Genomic DNA, 19,924 nt, shown 5'->3' on the forward strand with positions numbered 1-19,924 from the left:
ATTTTCAAATAAAACGTAGAAATTTAATATTATGTTGGGATTATCATAATAATACATTAACATTTTCAAATAACAATAATAAAAAATAACGATTATAGCTTAGTAACATTTCCTCGCAGTAAGCATTCAAGTCTTAATGGTTGCATGAATTTCTTGTGTACCACGATTGAGGAGTTGTATGGTTTGCCAAGTGCATTTTTCCAATAAAAAAGAAATAGAAATATCAAAGATTTCAGTTTATTAAAACCACCAAACCCTTATTCAATAGACATTTTGATTGCACATCAAAATAGCCGTTGAGAGGATGATCAGTCTCTCTCTTCCCTCTTCCGCCAAATTGATCCCGTCATCGCTCAAACCCATAAACCCTTCCCGCCAAAAATTATCGTCCATCCAATCCTTGAAGAACCCCAACTTCGAACCTCTCAAGAACCGACTGATTCGTCTGGCCAATGTGGGCACCTCCACCAAGCAACCTCCACCCTTGATCTCATGACCCAACATGAACTCGCCCCAGACCTCATCACCTACTCGGTCCTCCTCAAATCCTGCATCAGAACACGAAACTTTGAACTTGGAAAGCTTGTTCACAGCAAATTGTCCGAGTCAGGACTCGAACTTGACTCTGTTGTGCTTAATTCACTGATCAGCTTGTATTCTAAATGTGGGGATTCGGTAACTGCTAATTCTATCTTTGAGATAATGGATGAGAGTAGAGACTTGGTTTCATGGAGTGCAATGATCTCATGCTTTGCACATAATGGTATGAATTCAAAAGCAATATCTACATTCTTTGAAATGCTTGAATTTGGAGAGAACCCAAATCAATTTTGTTTTTCGGCTGTGATACAAGCTTGTTCGGACGTTAAAAATGCTTCGATTGGGAAAGTAATTTTTGGGTCTGTAATAAAAACTGGGTATTTTGAGTCTGATGTGTGTGTGGGGTGTGCATTGATTGATATGTTTGCAAAGGGTTGTAGTGACTTGAACTCTGCAAAGAAGGTGTTTGATAAAATGCCTGAGAAGAATGAAGTTACGTGGACTTTGATGCTAACTAGATATTCCCAAGCTGGGTCATGCAAGATATGCCATTGACTTGTTTCTGGATATGGTATTGAGTGGATTTAAACCGGACCGCTTTACTTATAGCAGTGTCATTTCCAGTTGTGCAGAATTAGAATTGTTATCAATTGGGCAGCAATTGCATTCTCAGGTGATTAAGTCTGGCTTGGCTATGGATGTTTGTGTTGGGTGCAGTTTGGTGGACATGTATGCAAAGTGTGTAGGTGATGGATCTGTGAATGATTCAAGGAAGGTATTTGATCGGATGCCTGATCATAATGTCATGTCTTGGACTGCAATTATCACCGGGTATGTGCAAAGCGGAGGTCGCGATAAGGAAGCTATTGAACTATACGGCAAGATGATTCAGGGTCAAGTTTTACCCAATCATTTCACATTTTCCAGCATTCTCAAGGCATGTGGAAATCTTGCTGTTTCAGGTATGGGTGAACAAGTTTATACCCATGCAGTTAAACTGGGTCTTGCTTCAGCTGATTGCGTGGGAAATTCTCTTACTAGCATGTATGCTCGATCTGGTAGGATGGAAGATGCACGGAGAGCTTTTGATGTTCTATTTGAGAAAATTTTGGTTTCCTACAACACTATTTTTGATGGCTATGCCAAGAATTTGAATGCTGATGAAGCCTTTGAGCTTTTCCATCAAATAAAGGATGCTGGAATCATGTTTGATGCTTTCACATTCGCCAGTCTATTGAGTGGAGCTGCAAGTATAGGTGCCGTGAGTAAGGGCGAGCAAATCCATGCTCGCTTAATTAAAGCCACGTTCGAGTCAAACCAATCCGTTTGTAATGCTTTGGTCTCTATGTACTCTAGATGTGGGAACATAGAAGCTGCTTTTCAAGTTTTTAATGAAATGGAAGATCGGAATGTAATATCGTGGACTTCAATAATCACTGGGTTTGCAAAACATGGATTTGCAAGAAGAGCTTTGGAAATGTTCTACCAAATGCTTGAGGCAGGTGTAAAGCCGAATGAGATTACATATCTTGCTGTTTTATCAGCTTGTAGCCATGTCGGTATGATTAATGAGGGATGGAAACTCTTTAACTCAATGTTCAAAGAACATAGAATAAGCCCAAGGATGGAACATTATGCATGCATGGTTGATTTATTTGGACGATGTGGCTTCCTCGAAAAGGCTGTTCAGTTCATTGACTCAATGCCTTTCAAGGCTGATGCTTTGGTCTGGCGCACCTTGCTTGGAGCTTGCCGAGTTCATGGTAACACAGAGCTTGGGAAACATGCTGCAAAAATGATTCTTGAGCAAAACCCAAATGATCCAGCAGCATACATTTTATTATCAAACCTGTATGCTTCAACTGGTCAATGGGAAGATGTAGTGGCGATCAGAAAAGGCATGAAAGAGAGAAATTTGGTTAAGGAAGCAGGCTGTAGCTGGATAGAGACAGAAAACAAGGTACACAAGTTTTACGTGGGGGACACCTCTCATCCCCAAGCACAGGAGATATATGAAGAACTAGATAATTTGGCTCTCAGAATAAAGGAGATGGGTTATGTCCCTAACACAGATTATGTTCTTCATGATGTGGAGGAGGAACAGAAGGAACAGTATTTGTTTCAACACAGTGAGAAAATAGTAGTGGCATTTGGTCTTATAAGCACATCCAAGTCAAAACCCATAAGGGTTTTTAAGAATCTTCGTGTCTGTGGAGATTGCCATACCGCAATCAAATACATATCGATGGCAACAGGGAGAGAAATAATAGTAAGGGATTCAAACCGGTTTCATCATATGAAAAATGGTGTGTGTTCCTGCAACGACTACTGGTGATTATGTTATATTGTTTTGAAATGAATGGAAGTGATGATCACATTGAGATGGGAGTTCTGTATTCAGTGGAAAAATCTATTTAAGCTTACCTTCTAGTGCCTGTCTTACAATTTTTCTGATCTGCAGTAGTGGGGATTGGTTAAGGAAAAATCCAAAGGAATCAGTAAGTCCGAATTAATATGATGGATTGCTTGCCATGTAAGTTGCAAGCATTAGAAGGGTTCTCCACTGACTCGTTCTGACAACTTGCATCTGATTTTACCCTTCAGGATCCATCTTCAATGGGTGGAAGGATATGAACTTGCTCTCAGCACAGTTCAGGACTCAGAAGAGGGTGAAAGCTTCCGTCATTGTTAGATGTACATGTACAAGCTGCAATATATTTTTATATTGGCAAGTAAAACTGATGTCATTTTTTTTTTTTTTTTTTTTTTGTAGTTTGAAATCCCCAGGCTAAATTAGGAATTGTTAGCTGTGCTGTTCATTTTGCTGCATTGCTGTTGAGACAAGGATATCTATATATATATCTCAGATAAGTAACTTCAATATCCTGCTCCCATTTTACCATTTCTTCTTCTGTCATTAAAGCACTGCTTCAGTGAACTTCGAATTTTTTTTGGTTAAACAACAAGAATAAGAGAAAAATCATGAGTCTTCTCCTCCCTCTCCTCTCTTCCAGCTCCCCTTCTTTCAACCTTCCTGCAATCCGTCACTATGAACCACATCCTTCCTTGCTAACCAATCAATTCACCACCCCTCCTCCTGATTCTTATCCCCTCAAAACTCACCAAAGCTTCCTGTCACCCTCAGCCTACACAAAATGCCAGAACAACCCACCCGTTCAATCCCACTACCACTGGACCAACTCTGTGTTTTTTTTTCCATGATTTCGTGAGGTTCCTCCCTGAAGGAATGGAGCCTCTGTAATGGACTCATCAAAGGCTGACTTGATTGAAGAAGTGGAGCTGGAGAAATCCATCTCCAGCTTGAAAGCTCAACTAGAAGCATACGGTTATTTCTCTAGGGCAATTCGGTACAAGCTTCGTGGAGAGTAGGCTAGTTAACAAGAGTCTGTTTAGCTTGCAATTCTTGAGCTTTTGAGCGTGCATTTAGGTCATATGGATTCAAATTCTCTCTCTATAGGTGAATACTCACAGGGAACGGGGCAGCGAGTAAGGTTGCAGAGTTGGGAAGTGTCAAGAAGGCCCTAGCAGATGCACATATACGCTCGAAGAACTCCATCAGCTGGTTCATAGCCCACATCTCGGCAACTAGTTTTCGGATTGCTACAAAGAACTATTTTGAATTCCAAGCAAGTGGGTCTGGAGAGGTTTTCTAGAAGATTGTAAATAAGGAGCTGAATTTCCCAGCTAGAGAGCTCAGGTACACAAAATTTGGGGTTCTTAAAATTCAGTTTTATCCCACCTTGCATTTTCATTTCAGATAAACTTTTCCCATACTGAGTTACCAGGAAAAAAAAGTATCCAAGTTAACCTGCCAAATGATGACCCATCGCCCATCATGCCCCTTGACCACACACTCTTGCCCTGTTTCTCCCACCAAAAGTTCCAGACCAGTCCCATCACTCATTAATGTTACATACCATTTCCCCCAACCCAAATTCGATCCCTTCCAAAAAACCACCAAAACCAAATATCCCCAAATCCCACCTATTCAAAATATTGTGTATTTCAAAGTTTTGGATTTATGCTATGTTTTATCTAATTACTATCATATACAGAGCCAATCATAACCCATCTATGATTTCCCATAACTAAGCTCTGATTTAGGGTTTTGTAGAACAGAAAAATAACCAAACATCTGATTTAGGGTTCTATTCTTCAATCTCTGTTTAGATCTTTGTCTAAAATCTGAGTCGGTATAATGGGTTTGTTCTTTGGTTACCTCTCTGTGTCTTATGACGACAGAGCCATCCTCATTAATGGAAAAAGAAGGATTCTTATTATTTCCAGGTCCGTTCGCTACCCTAGAAGCACTCCAGAGGTGCCATACCCAATGTTATTTCTATATACATAAATATGTACATACATACACTAATGGTTTCTTTTTGCAATTTCTAAGTGGAGAGGATATTTATCCCTTCCAGAATAGCTTATCATAGAAATACCAAAGGAGGGCTATACATACATATGTATATATATACATTTATCTATCTTTTCAACTTAAGTTTCTTCTGAAAAGAGAAAAGAAAAATTTTGTGCGGAGTCTGTTTATGTCCCCATTTGCCAGGGTTGTGATTCTCATTTGATGATGTGGAGATTATATCAGCCGATGAGTGGATTTTCACGCTTCCGAGTCTGAGGAAGAAACGAAGGAAGTGATCGGAGATTCGACCGTTCAGATTCTGGCGACTGAATAGTAACTCAACTCCTAAAAGCCCTAGCTTGATTTGGGGCTTTTTTTAATTCTTTTCATTTTTTAATTATGAACTCTAGTTTCTATTATTGATTTAGAGATTTTATGGTTCTTGAGCTTGAGTTTGTGCACTGGGTACATGTTTGCATGTTATTGCGTCATTTTCTAGTTGCTTTATATTGTTGGATTTGTTGTTTTTTTAGAAAGTTTGATGTTTTGATCCTTTTAACTGACTTGTTCTGCAATTTTGGTAAAGTATGGAGACCTTTTTTGGTGTTTTGTTTGAGTTTGTGTTTTCTGTTAGTTTTATTTAGGTTTTAAATGGGAATTGAATCATATGATTTATCTCGTGTAGCAATTTCTTTTTTCTTTCTGAATGTGCATCAATGTATTGTTTGTATGGTTTGAAACTGCGTTTTGCTATATTGTGTGCTTACTTCTTGTCATCAGTATTGGCTAAGCCTTATCCAACTGCTTGTACTTTGGGTTAAGGTGATTTTATTCCATCTGTTTATTCAACGAAGCTTGTTTACCTGTAATTTTCATGTTGTTTTGTGCCGAGAAATCTTTATAGGAATCTCATGGCTAACTGTTAAATTTTTATCAGCTAGTGTTGTGGCCATAATGTTGTACAGAAAATAAAAATTGTGAAATTATTTTTACATGATTGATCTAATTGTTTTACCTTCCCCTTATGGAAATTCCTTTCTACCTGTATATTGTAATTAAGTAAATGAATACACATTTCCACATTTACTGCTCTATTTAGGGCTCTAGAAATTTTTAAGTGATTCTACTCTCTATATATTGACTCTCATATAGTTTAGGTGTCTGTACTATGCTAGATGAAATGTAATTGCAAATATCAATAAATGGACTGAGATCATAGTTTGGTTAACATGTTAGTTTTAATTATACAATTTTAGAATTTGTAAAAGTTGTCTGAAATGGGCTTAACAACGAACTTACCTTAAACTTTCTGAAGACCATTAAAGGGTAAGTTTAAAGTTAAACCTAACCTTTATTATTAGATAATTGCTCTGACACTTAAATCCCCATCGTCGGTTTGAATTTTTACCATTTCACCTAGAGACCCCTTCAATATCACAAGAATATAGAAAATAAAATTAGTAGCCTGCAAGAAAGACACAACGAAAATAAAAATAAAAAAATTTTGAACATTCAAACAGTGTTCTTCTCACAATATATACTTTATTGGAGGATAACTATTTTGGTGATTAGGTGAATCAGACTTTCCACCTAAATACTGATCCTAAAGTGTGTTTGGACTTTGGATTGAGGAAGTTAGTAGGAAAGGAAGTGAAAAGAAAAAGGATGGAATCATCTCATGTTTAGTTTTAAAATGTGGAGGTGAAGTAAAGGAGGAGGGAGAAGGAGGGGCTTGTAACCCCTTGAACAATCTTTTTGCTCTCCTCCAAAAAGTGGGGGGAAATGGTGGGAAAGGATTAGGGAATTAATGATTATTGCTTTGTATTTTTACTAAAGCATTTATCTTCTTCTTCTTTTCTTTTCTTTTCTTTTCTTTTTTTTTTCTCTCCACCATCTTTCATGAACAAGATGAAGAGGTTAAAATTATCAATTTCTTTCCTTTCCTTCCCTAGTTTCCTTGGCTAATTATCTAAACTAGAGGACGTGAGTTTGACGTGACATACTTGAATTTCTCGTGACTTTGACAGATGATGTGCATCTAAACAGGACATTGGCCTTGGTTTTATCATGGAGGTTGCAGGTATTTCATGTTACTTTCTTTTTCTTTTTTATTTTTTCTTTTTTCCTTCTTCCTTTTTCTTCTTTAGACTAATAAAGGAGAAATGAAACAAAACCCTTCTTTTCTTTTTTCCTTAACTAAGTGTGTAAATGCCACAATGATTGCAGGCCATGTTGAGTCATGTATTCATGCAAGAAGGTTGAGTGAGAACTCTCAAAATGATCTTTTAAATTTGACTTGACCTTGTAATCCTTTTTCCTTGGTAAGAACATGAGCATGTCATCCTCGAATTCTTCGCATTTCTACCTCCTAATTCATAACACACTCCATCTGGCAGAATGTCTTTCGTGTTTTTATTGTGATTCTATCTATGTCACTCGGGTAAGTGTATCGGATACAGATGTGTGTCTTTAAGTGTTGAACCTTTTTGCTAGATCCTTTTAGAGTATCTGTTTCATGGCAATACTTCTGTCCAATAATCAACCACCTTGTTGTGATTCAAAATGTTGATTAATGTTGGTGCATACCCTTCGATTATTTATCTACTCATGTCTAATACTCTGCTATCATCCAACATGAATACATAACTTGTCATGAGATTATAATATCTAGTTCCAATATTGACCGAACTCGTCCCACATGCAACACAAGGAAGTGATTAAACAGGGAACGTGCTCCCTCAATGTGTATGGCAGATGTCATGTTGCATTAATATATTCCCATTTGGAATTATTTGGTAGATTGCTTTTCAGAATTGCTTCGGTTTAACAGCTAAAAAGTCAAACCTGCTTCATAATGTTTTTCATTTGGAATTAATGTCGCATGAACCTCCGGTTGGCAGTCGTCTGACCCTCTGTGCCAAATTCAAATGGCCATATCTCAGTCAATTTAAGTCCAAATTAGGTCATGTTCAAATTAAACGTCTTGAAGTCGGCTTTCTAATGGCACCTACTTAACTCAAAAACTCCAAGTACAAAAACAATTATGGCAGTTTTAGTGCAACCTGGTCAGGAAATTTTTGTGCTGAAAATTGCTTCTTATGAGATAGCCAACTCTCTAGCACCTAGTGCATTGATGAATGGTTTAATTAAGTTCAAGTCCTATTTCTAAGGGTCTAGGGACCATTTAAAATGATGTTCATCAAGTGTGTTGGATTCTAGAGTCTTAAACCAACTCAATGTGACAAAGGCCTTAGAATTGAATAATAAGTTTAAAGCCTTAAAATCTAATTTCTGGAGACCAATATAAATCATATGATTAAAGTACATGGTCCTAGTATTTCTAGCTCAAGTGTTGAGTTCTTTCAATGTTTATGAAAGCTTGAACTGACTCATTCTTAGTAACGACTTCATATATGAATTTTATATGTAATGAAGTTCATAGTAAATTGCTAATGGTTATAAGAACTCATGAATGATATAATGATATGCATGATCCAATAGAGATGAGCTTCAAATGGATTCGTAAATATTTTAACATTGAATCCTAAACACTCGCCAACCTATCTACCCCTTTCTTCAAGCTTTGTCCATGGTCATTTAGGCTTTAAGGTATTCTTGTTTTCTTCATTTGAGTTGCTTGCTTGTTCATTGTAGTCCAAGCTATCTTTGAGTGGACTTGCATTTGGTTCCTTGCAACTTCGTGTCTCTTTGTATCCATTGCTTACCATTGATGTGGTCTTGAATAATGGAATACTTGGAATGATCTTTATTATTTCATTGAGGGCATTCTTTGAGTATGAATCATCTATAACACTCATTGTAAACATTAGTCCTCAAACACCATTAATAGTTTGTAATCATCAAAATTACTAGATTGCCCTTGGATGAAATCCTTAAGGTCAACATTAATGGTCTAGGGTTTGCCTACAATGTGGTATGCGGTGCATTAATATATCATCAAAGGACCAATTTTTCTTGTAACAAAATGATTGAGACTAATTTAAGCTGTCTCTTGTGCACATCGGTTTCAATACCATGACTACAAGTAGCTAGTGAATATCTGATTCAATTTGTTTGGCTTCTTGGTGCAGAATGTGCTGTTCATCTGCTAGACAAAACCACTGCAAGGTCTGTTTATAATTCAATTACATGGTTATTGAAATTCATTCATTACTTAAAGAAAGTACATACTTGGTGAGATAATTTAACAAGTGATGTTATGATTACTATTGGCAGGATTATGATTATCTAGGGCTATTAATTTAGATTAGCTGTGTCTAGGTATCACTCTGATGATAAAATAAATTTTAAAAATAGTGGGAAAAAAAAAAAGGAAAATAAAATATTAACCCTAGTTGATAACTTTGCTTCTTCCATAGGATGTAACATATAGCTTTACAAGGAGTTTTTTGAGTAGCTATTATTTATGGTTCAAAGAGCGGCAGATTTTTTTTTTTTTCCTTCTTGAAAACGACACAAATTTCATGAATCCATTTTGGCTTTTCAACTTTCTCCTTAATATCGTATGATCTGTTCTACTTAAATTCTAGTGGCTCTAGAAGCTAGTTTTTTGAAAATTATTTTATTCTTGCTTCATGTAATTTTTTGTTAATAGTTGTAAACTTGTAATTGATATATTGATGCATTTTTTATTTTTAAAATTTATATCTTTGGCAACTCCCCTCCAGCTTCAGCACACACTCTCTCTCATTTAATCTTTCTTAGTTTCCTTTTTTAAGCATGATATTCATGAATTTTGAAGCTTTCCTTTTCAAAACAAGAATGGTGGCATACAGTTCTCACTTGAATTTATTCTCGAGTCTTCTCTTAGTGATTATATCATGACAACCAAATTGATTTTTTTTTTCCTTTTTTTTGGCTAGGAATGATGGATACTTGTTACCTGTAGATTTTTGTTGTTCTCGGCTTCTTGCTACACCCGTCTACCAGATTTGCTAAATTCTTAGAATTTTTCCTTTATTTTTGTTAATTTCTCAACTTGCAATCTGAGTTTAAATTTGAAGAGAAAATGGACGTGTTATATGTGCCCTTTGTGATATTCTCAGTTTCAACTATGGCGTTTAGATATTGGGTGATTAACTGATAGAGATTACTGATAGTTTCTAGATATGAAATGCCTGATTGGATTTGATCAGAAAATTTACAGTCTAAAGCGAGTTTTAAAACATATTCGATTCCTAATGTTGTAATAGTTGTATAACGGTGAAACTTCCTAATGTGATCCTGCCAATGTATTGTGGTCTTTTGCAAGGAAGGAGCTTTTTGCTAGAAGAAGTGATGACATTGAAGTTCTTTTCAAGCTTTTTGACTGGTGAACCAAAGACAGTTCTTTTACTCAACCTCTGAGCAAGATCAGTCCAGTCCTTTGTGGTCCAGAAAAACTCAATCAGGGCAAAATAATTCTGTCGAGATGCCGCAATCCGAGCAGCTGTGTACAAATAATACCTTGTAAACTTTTGTTTCATATCTCAATGATAAGAATCCACTTAGAGCCCGCGTTTGGCGTTGTTGTTGTAATGGTAAAAAGCTCTTTTATCAGTATTATAGAAGTGATGTCACTAAAAAAAACATGTAAGGTTAATAAACATGTGCGACTTGAGTATATTTGAAATTTGACTCCCATCTTGCTTTCATGAGTTATAGAAAAACTTAAAATGAAATAATCAAATGTTCAACGGACATGATACTGTGAAACAATATAGTTAATGTGTCAAGAAGGTAAGTATATGGTTACCTTCAAACCAGCATTAAACTCGTGAAAAGTAGCATGCTTCATAAATAAATAAATATATATATATGTATGTATAACATAAAATAAATCCAGTAACTTTAGGATCAAGCTCATATAATATTTAACGAGATCATAGAGACATACGTGTAGAACTATGGTCAATGGCGAACAACGTTTTTAACTTAGATCAACATGTAATTATAAGACTTAAAGAGGGATTAGATTGTCCAACAAAAGTTAGATACTAACCTCTAGCATAACGTAATTTCAGAAGCTACAATTTTTAGCTTCATCAAAAGCTCCAACCTCTACCTTTTTTTCTTCACCAAAAACCACTAAACATTATTTTTTAAATTCAACGTGCTTTTGAATGCTGAAAACGCAATTTGAATGCTGAAAACGCAATTCCAAACTAGGCTTTATAGAGGGTCTTAATTTGTAGTTTAAACACAAGGAGATGTTAAAATTGTTTGAAATTTGTTTCTGATCTCAAATGAAAATTTAGAACTTTTGTGTTCAATATTTGATTTGGTGTGAGAACGAGATGGTTTTATTTTTTAGGTGGATGTAAAGGTTGCTTGGATTGTTTCTAATGCAATATCTTGTATTGAATTGATTATCACTTGGTGAAATGTTTTGAAAAAAAATTCAACCATGGCTTTTATGTTATTTCAACCAATATAGTAACTAACATATCAGATTTAGTGGGTATTACTAGTGGCCTAGTCCAACCCTCCCAACACAATATAGTAACCAACTTCTCACTCTTAGAATATCAAATTTACCACCATAATAAAAATATTTGGCATGTGGCATATAGTCCATGATTGATAGATGTGGCGATTGATAGATGTGGCCCGTTATCGTGAAATTTGTTAATGTCATCCAAGCTAGTTACTTATTTTATTCTCTCAAATTTGATTAATTTTTTAGAAGTTAAGATCGCGAATATAATTCAAACTTTAGTCTCGTAGATTAGTCGGGACAAAGTACTAAACACCTTGATTATTAAACAAAAAAATAAAAAATAAAAAAGTTACTTATTTTCAAATCTTAAAATTTTCATATTTGTTATATGTTAAGAAAAAATATATGAAATGTAACGTATTTTTCATTGTTAATGCATGTTATAAAGAAGTTGGGATGCAATGTTAAATTTTCTGGAAATCTCAGGAATGTTCAAGTCCGGGAGGCAAGCCCATATTTAGAGAGATATTTTTTACTTTTTATTTTTAATGTTATTTTGAAATTCGTTAATGTCGTTCAAAAGTTCTCTATTTACAAATCAATTCCATTGTAAAACTTGTCCTCATTTCGGTATTACACTTTAATTTAGTTGAAAAGTGCCCAATTCCTATACTCGTAAAAAAATAAAATAAAAAATAAAAAGAGAAGAGAGAGAGAGACACTTATCCTTATTTATCTCGATGTTACAAAACTGAAGTTGGATATGGCTTCCTCAAAAATATCTCACAAAACTAATTAAAAAACATATCTTATTATTTTTATATAAAATCACAAAAGTAATAAAACACGAGGCCCCAAGTCCGATACGCAAACCCGGCTGGTTAGACACGTACGCATCGATCTTCGCTCCAAATCTGATGAGTCAACAATCTTGTCCACCAAAAGCCCAAAGAAAAAACATAGTTTTTCACCACACGAAACGCCACGTACAGAGATCCAGCGATTCGGTGCCACGCGTCGACTCTAACTATCTTCCGCCAAACCAAAATAATTTTTTCAACTATCTCAGTGCCACGCGTCGACTCTAACTAATCTCAGCCGTACACGTTTTCCCCCTCAAAAAACTCAATCTGCTGTTTCGCGTGCTCAACCTCCACGTGTCCACATTAAATATATTAAACGCCTGATATTTACTGCTTCGTCATGCCATGTGTTTCAGTCTGTTCAGCTTTCTTTTCACTACTTAACAACGACTAGTTTGTCTCCGGCGATTAATATTGTGTTGTCACATTCCGGCATGACGAAGCAACTCGGTGTGAGAAGAGCGATGAATGCTCGCCGGAGAAGATTCAAAGTCCGGCGACTGAAATCTTCGACAAATCCAGACTTCGCCGTCGCCGGCGATCCGGGAAATGTTCCCGGCGACGATCGGTGTTTCGAGAAGAGACGGTTTCACGACGAAGGTGTTGAGTCAGATGAGGTAAAAAGAGGAGATCCTTTGGAGATGCAAGCGTTGGTGATGTCATTATCGTTCTCGTCCTCGTCGGCGTCTTCGTCGGATCACTCGCCGGAGAGTGACGCTATTCCCGGCGGGGCTTCGAGTTCCAGTGACCGAGAGAGTTCGCGGAGAGTCACGTGCGTATCCAATGGATCAGTATCTATAATTGGCGGAAGAAGAGAAATGGAGGACGCTGTGCGATCGGAGCTAGGATTTCTAACCATGGATTCGAGAAATTACGACTTTTACGGTGTGTACGACGGCCACGGAGGGTCAGGCGTCGCGCGCGGTTGCCGTGACCGGTTGCACCAGTTGGTGTTAGCGGAGATAGAAGGAGGAGAAGCTGTGTCCGCGATGGAGGTGGATTGGGAGAAGGTGATGATTGCGAGTTTCGGGAAGATGGACGAGGAGGTGTTTGGGTCGGAGAGTGGCTCAACGGCGGTGGTGGCGGTGGTGGGAGAGGAGGAGCTGGTGGTTGCGAATTGCGGCGACTCTAGGGCTGTGCTGTCTCGAGGAGGTGTTGCGCTTCCCATGTCTACTGATCATAAGGTATTTTTTGGACCGTTTTGATGTTTCTATAAATATGCATGTGTGTATATAACCTCTTGCGCAACAATAAGCAGAATATATATATATATATATATATATAGAGCGATAGTATGAGTTAACTTACAGAGTTCCTGAATAAGTTAACCATCTCCATTGACCAAGTTGAAGTCTGGAGTTAGAATGCTGCATGATGTTGAGTTGTGGCCGTTTGTAACTCGATTTTTGACCCAGATCTTAGTTTCTCTTGTTTGATAGAGAACTCTGAAAATCCAAATTAGAGAGACTGAAATGGGGTGTATTGGAGTTGGGGTTTGAGACTTGTACATCTCATTTTCGCTTATAGTGAAAACTCAAAACTCTGGTTCTAGTGCTGAACCACATTAATTTGTTGTTTCTATGTGGGTGTGATTTACTATTTCTTTTATTGCTTGATCATTTTTGGCAATAAATAAAAATTAAAATTGACTATTCACGTATCTTCCAAATTGCATGGGAAAATTGTAAGGAATTTTGGCGAAAAATTGAATATTTGTTGTTTGATAGAAAATTTTAATAGTTTGCTTCTTAGGTTATGATTCGAATTGAATTAAGATAATTAAAATTGAATTGAATGCTTTATCTTGCTGCTCTGATCTCTCGTTGATCGGAAGATCATTGTATAGGTTGTGAGGGGTTTTACTTCCGTATTATTTTATGCTGTTATGTTAATATCTTATATTGATTATCGTGTGGACGTCCTCTATGTTCACAGCCTGACAGACCTGATGAATTGGAGAGAATTGAAGCCGCTGGTGGAAGGGTAATAAATTGGTATGGCCAACGGGTTTCAGGAGTTCTTGCTACTTCCAGATCTATAGGTATGTAGAAAATTATGATATTCTTTCGTATCATTTCCTAACAATTATGAAGCTCTGATTGATCTCAGTACTCTGCAGAATTCGATAGCAAATAAATTGTGAATGTCTGGCTCTAATTTGTTGTTCAGAATGGCTTTTGTTGTGATCCATTAAGATTAACACTATGTATTAATGGGGATGTATAGTCTGTTTATTCGTAAATTTTCCTCGAAATATATACTCTGAGCAATTCCATGATTCTCAGCATGCAGATAAGTCTCTCATAGATATTAAAATCCAAGGCACAATTGATTCTTATCTCTGGATTGGTTTCTCCGGATATGCTAACTACTCTAAATCGGTTGTTGATGAAACATAAACAAATACTGTAATAGAATGGTCTGTGCTAGTGAAGTTGAATTGGCTTTTTGATTGGTTTTGTTTGATTCCTTGAATATTAAATTCAAACCTATGTCAGAGTCCTGAGGTGTTAAATATCCAAATTTTCTATAGGACATCATTTCAAGCATTTTGCATCCGTGTAACCTGTGCCCTTGTTACATACTGTTACAGAACATTTTTCCTGTAGACAAAATTAAGTCGGCTACTTTAGTATTGATTGACAATTTGAGTTTATTACTAGCGATGAAGAACACAACCCCTATATTCAACCCATCATCCACCAATAAGCTTGACCCACCAATAAGCTTGAATTGAACCTAAACTCATCAACCTCAATTGTTTCTTGTATTGTGCTTACCGAAGATCTCAGCATAGTTACTCTACGAGTAGTTGAGGTTGGAGATAGTTGGATTGTGATAAGTCATCCCGCAGCTGTGCATGGCAAACAACATTGATCTCATCCACTATTTATGTTATTATGTTCGTTAGGAAGGAAAGAAGAGGGGTGGAAGAAAAATAGAAAGAAAGGAAGGAACAAATTTCTTTAGTTTGGTAGAGCTGATATATGAAAAGAAAGGTTAATAAGAAGGATGAGTCATCCTTCCTACTTTACAAATTTTCATCCGCTCAAATATGGACGAAAGATAAGAAACAAGTGAGCCTATTATAGAAGTTTTAAATTACTACATCAACTTTCATAATCAATTTTTTTTACTCTTCCATCCAACTAAACAAAATTTTTAGGATATCTCAATCATCCTTTCTTCTCTCCCTTCTATTCAATTTTTTTTCCTTCCTACCGAACGGAGCTTAGCAATTTATGTGAGAAATAAATCTAACCAGTGGCCCATTAAGCCGTGTGCTATAACTTCTCAAGTTTTACATGCAAGGTGAGAGTTCGAGTCCCGAAAGGGATTATTGTGTGGATTTGTTGCTTACCTAACAAAAAAATAATAATAAAATTGAAAACACAATCTTGATGGTTGTAATCTTCTTTTTCTTTTTTTTTTTTTATAATGTTACCTTACAAAGTTTTCAAACTTTATTACAGGGGATGACTGTCTCAAACCATTTGTGATATCGGAGCCAGAAGTTAGAGTTTGCAAGAGAACTGATGCAGATGAATTCTTGATACTCGCTAGTGACGGCCTATGGGATGTTGTTTCTAATGACGTTGCATGCCAGGTCGTGAGGAGGTGTCTCAATGGCCAAATGAAGAGGAGAACCCAAGAAACTGTTAGCAGAAGGGAATCCAGTGCGACTGTTAGGAAAAGCCCTTCTGCCGAAGGAGCACAAGCACTAGCTAAATTGGCTGTGTCTCGTGGTAGCAATGACAACATCAGTGTCATAGTGGTAGAATTGAAGAAACCTGGTAGATGCACAACAATGTAATGGAGTCAAAAAAATAAAATTCGTTCGGTTTCTCTTAGCAACTGATGGTTTTACCTCTTTGTCAATATTGTTTTCTCAGAAAAGGAATGCATGGAAAATGTTTTTTGAAATTTGGATAGCGAAAAGAGTTGATTGATCTGATTCTACCGTGCGCTTTCGAACTACTTGTATCTAACCATTAGTGGCTTCTTTTTGTTGGATCTTTGATAGGCCAAAAGGCTAGGCAATGGCATCTGTCATGGGCAAAAGCTGATGGGAGTTCATTGCATAAACAGAGATGATGGGGTATGTTCCACACCTCGGATCCATCAAACAAACTTGGAGTCTACTGTCTACTTCTCGTGTGCTCGAGCTCGATGGAGTTTACATGACACCAACTCATATGATGCTGTTATATGCTTTAGAAGGCCGAGCGGAAATTTCCTTAATTGGTATGCAACTTGCAACAGCATGGTTGAGGGCTTTGTATCGGAGTCTGAAAGTCTTCAATTGGGGGTCTTTGGCTCTACTTCCTTACCCTTCATATTCTGTATCTGTTTCTTTGTTTGCTTTTCTTGATCAAGCATTCTTGTGCTTACACACCTGCACATTTGTACCTGCAGAAGATAGGCATATGCACGTGTAGTAGGAGAAAAATTTAATTGTGCCGGTTGTAGTAATGACATGGTTGATGGCACAGATAACGAAGTATTAATAGTGCAGGAAGTCTTTCTTGAGTGGTAGTGTGTATGAGCTTCACAAATGTTTCTTTGTCGAATCTGCCATTATTAGTTTCAAGTAGTCACAGTTCAAGTTGTGGTTTTACATTTTTCAATCTAGCATTATGCTTTGTGGTGCATTCTGTGCAATTCAAATGGGTTGGGCTGGGTTTGTTTATCAAGTAAGTTTGAAATTCAAGTTCAAGCTTGAGCTGAGAAAGCCCGAGACAGCTCGGATTGTTTGCAATAGGGGTGTAATTTGGGTGGGTCAACTCATTTTCATGACCTCTGGACAAGTATTTTTACAATTAGAGTTGGGTTGGTTTTGGGTTGAAAATCTTAGGATTGGGCCGGGTTAGTGGGCCTGATCTCAACCTGAATTCTAATTCAATTTTTATACATATTTATACTTTAAATATTATATATATGATCACATTTTTTGTTTTAACTTTCTTTGTTCAAATCTTAATTAATATTTTTGTATGTTAACACTATGAATAATTAATTTTCTAATAATTTGTTTTTAATTTTTTAGAAATCTGTACTAAGTTTTGTTAAAAAAATTATACTTAGGAGTAATCAATTAAAATTAAATCAAGATCAAATTAAATTTTTAATATACAGATTAACTATATAGGCAATCTGAATTAACCGACTTTCTAATTCAGAATTTCACCTCCAGTTGTAAACTTGAATTTAAACATTTAAGAACAAGTTGGATTTGAACATTTTACTTGTTAAGTTAATCCTGAATTGTACATTGTCCAACACATTCGAGTTGCAATACTACTTGTGCACTTCATTAATTTTACTATTAAGTATTAAACTGATTAAAACTGATTTCTCAAATTTTTGTGTTTAGTGAAAAAAAATTTTATTTCTTTAATGTGATAGATAGAACTCGCACCGATTAAAACCTTCTGACTGAAAACATAGACTCGGAAATGTCGGTCTAAATAGCATTATTCAAATATACCAAATGCAAATAAAAAAATGCCCTTGGTAACACGTGTTATAATAGAACGACTAGGACCTTCCACCTGAATGTGACACACCTAAAAGCAGGTCCCTTCAATTGTGGTGTGCATCAACTGACACACAGACAAAGGACTAGTCACTAGTCTTTTGAAATCCAGATCCAAAATGAATTTTTTTCAAACGACTAACTAGTAAAAGGCCTCACCTATAATAGAAACAAAAATTAAAAAAAAAAAAAAAATTTTGTGCTTCGGATCAGTGTGTCTTTTATGTCTGGTGATAGGAACTTGCCATACCACTGACAGTGAGTGGTCTATTATGCAAGAAATTATTAGGTATTTTGGGTATCACCCAAGAGACAAATCTGTCACACTGGCCCTGAAATATCTGTTTCTAATCTGTCCATGTGAATATATGGTGTCATTTATTTCTGGCACTTGGTCCTTTTCCATTTTTTTCTTTTATCCTTTTGTATGTGTGGTGGGATTGCAATGGGTTAGGGTGATATTTGGTTGAATCTAGTTAGTCTGTGGTCGCAGTGTGACGAATTCAGACGAATATTGATGTAAACTGGTCGAATCGATCGATTCATAAAGATATGTAACGGTATCCGAACCTTGAAAAAGAATTACGAATCGACCCATATGTCGCATATCGACTTATACGGCGAATCATGGTTAGCACTTTTGTTGCGTTTAGAACATCGAATCAATGTTTTGGATTGGACTCGGTTACTCCACCACATGGTATAAAATTGTCTACTTTTAAGTCTGAGCCTTTACAATTTTGCTCTTGAATTTTATTCCAAAAAGCCTCATACCATTTAGTGGAATTGTGTCGTTACAAATGATATCAGAATTTAACTCACTCGGAAGTATGACCAACGAGGCAACGAGCATGTTAGGCCCTTAATTCAAAGTGTTGATTAATTTGGTACTCTCAAACATAGTAATCTTAGATTATATTAAGCTTACTATGGGAAATAAGTTACTAATATATATGGATCAAATTGAAGGGCCTACATTTAGACACACGGATTCGTCGTTGGAGTTCGATTCCTCCATTAATATCAAATACCCATACGGGAAAAGGGTTAATTTATGTAATGCTCGTCTCAACTATTAGATTTTGTTGGGAAGCAACAATCACATGATTACCCGTCAAATTGTAAATGTTAAATGATTGTTAATTAGTTCTGACATTTCAGCCGAAATGTTGGGTCGGCAACGTGAATCACATGCATCCTATTTGATTGCAGCATGTGATTGTAATGTTGTCAATTCAATCGAAATGCTGGTCTGTCTATCATTGCTACTCATCGTAGATGAATTTAGTTCAACTTTGATATAATTATCTCTCCACCCACCTCTAATTTGTGGTGGTGGCGGCGGTGCTAGGGTTTGGCTTGTTGGTATGGGATTTGATATTTCCTTTTTAAGGACAAAACTACTGTGCATGTATTGGTCAATATCAACACATTGTGAGGCCAACATCAGTTGGCATCTACTTTGATTAAAGGTAATGATCAGTACCAACTAAAGCTTACCAACCCTACATTTATAATTGATGTTATTCCAAAACATATCACAAGCTTGAATTGAATTTCAAAACCTACTTTGTCTTGAAAAGCTAAGTTGTATGGAACTAGTGGCCTCTTTTTAGAACTTGCTTAGCAGTCAAGGTCATGCTACAGAAACCTTCATGTGCTTAATGTGTGGTCTCTTTTTAATTTGCACATCTTTCCTCAACTTTGTTCTTTACATGTATTCCCATAACTTTTTGGTTAAGTGGGTGCTTAATGTTCATAATTACCCAATGCATTATTGTTCTTTCTTTTATCCAAAAGTATTTCCCACCCCAAAACAAGAATGGAGACTTGTATGAAGGTTTTTTCTTTTTTGAAAATAATAATAATAATAAATAAATAAATATTTAAAAAAAAAATTTAGTTTGATATAATCAAAGAGGGACTCGCGATATTGGGAGGGGGAACAAAAGTGATTTTTTTTTTTTTTTTTAAGGGGTAATATTAAAATTTCATAGGTATATAATTTTAAAAAAGAAAAATTGCTAGTATTAATACTTTAAATATATATATATTAGAAGGATGAAAAATGGAAGAGGTATCATTTATATTTTATTTGTTGTTTTACTTTTTAACTTTACAAGAAACACTTCATTATTATTTAAAGAACTAAGTTAGGGTGTTAC

The 19,924-nt window shown here is 36.1% G+C and overlaps 1 protein-coding gene and 1 pseudogene across 1 annotated transcript; both read left to right on the forward strand.

The window, feature by feature from the left end:
• Positions 1-230: 230 nt before the first annotated feature.
• LOC132271661 (pentatricopeptide repeat-containing protein At3g49170, chloroplastic-like) lies at positions 231-10,436 on the forward strand (annotated as a pseudogene).
• A 2,111-nt stretch (positions 10,437-12,547) lies between these two features.
• On the forward strand, positions 12,548-16,753 carry LOC132271662 (protein phosphatase 2C 51-like). Its single transcript, XM_059773096.1, has 4 exons — positions 12,548-13,407; positions 14,159-14,264; positions 15,697-16,033; positions 16,248-16,753. Exons 1-4 carry the CDS (start codon positions 12,658-12,660, stop codon positions 16,258-16,260), a joined length of 1,206 nt encoding a protein of 401 aa, XP_059629079.1. The 5' UTR covers positions 12,548-12,657; the 3' UTR covers positions 16,261-16,753.
• The last annotated feature ends 3,171 nt before the right edge of the window (positions 16,754-19,924 follow it).

This window comes from Cornus florida, unplaced genomic scaffold, assembly GCF_030987335.1.
Source record: "Cornus florida cultivar Cherokee Brave unplaced genomic scaffold, ASM3098733v1 CherokeeBrave_3.0.0_Hap2_Chr08, whole genome shotgun sequence".
NCBI classification, from domain to species: Eukaryota; Viridiplantae; Streptophyta; class Magnoliopsida; order Cornales; family Cornaceae; genus Cornus; species Cornus florida.

Bases quoted from the DNA above. Each gene is read 5' to 3' on its own strand.
- LOC132271662 (XM_059773096.1), top strand. From the start codon at position 12,658: ATGACGAAGCAACTCGGTGTGAGAAGAGCGATGAATGCTCGCCGGAGA. The intron at 13,408-14,158 runs GTATTTTTTGGA...CTATGTTCACAG, and splicing joins CCATGTCTACTGATCATAAG to CCTGACAGACCTGATGAATT. The intron at 14,265-15,696 runs GTATGTAGAAAA...ACTTTATTACAG, and splicing joins TGCTACTTCCAGATCTATAG to GGGATGACTGTCTCAAACCA.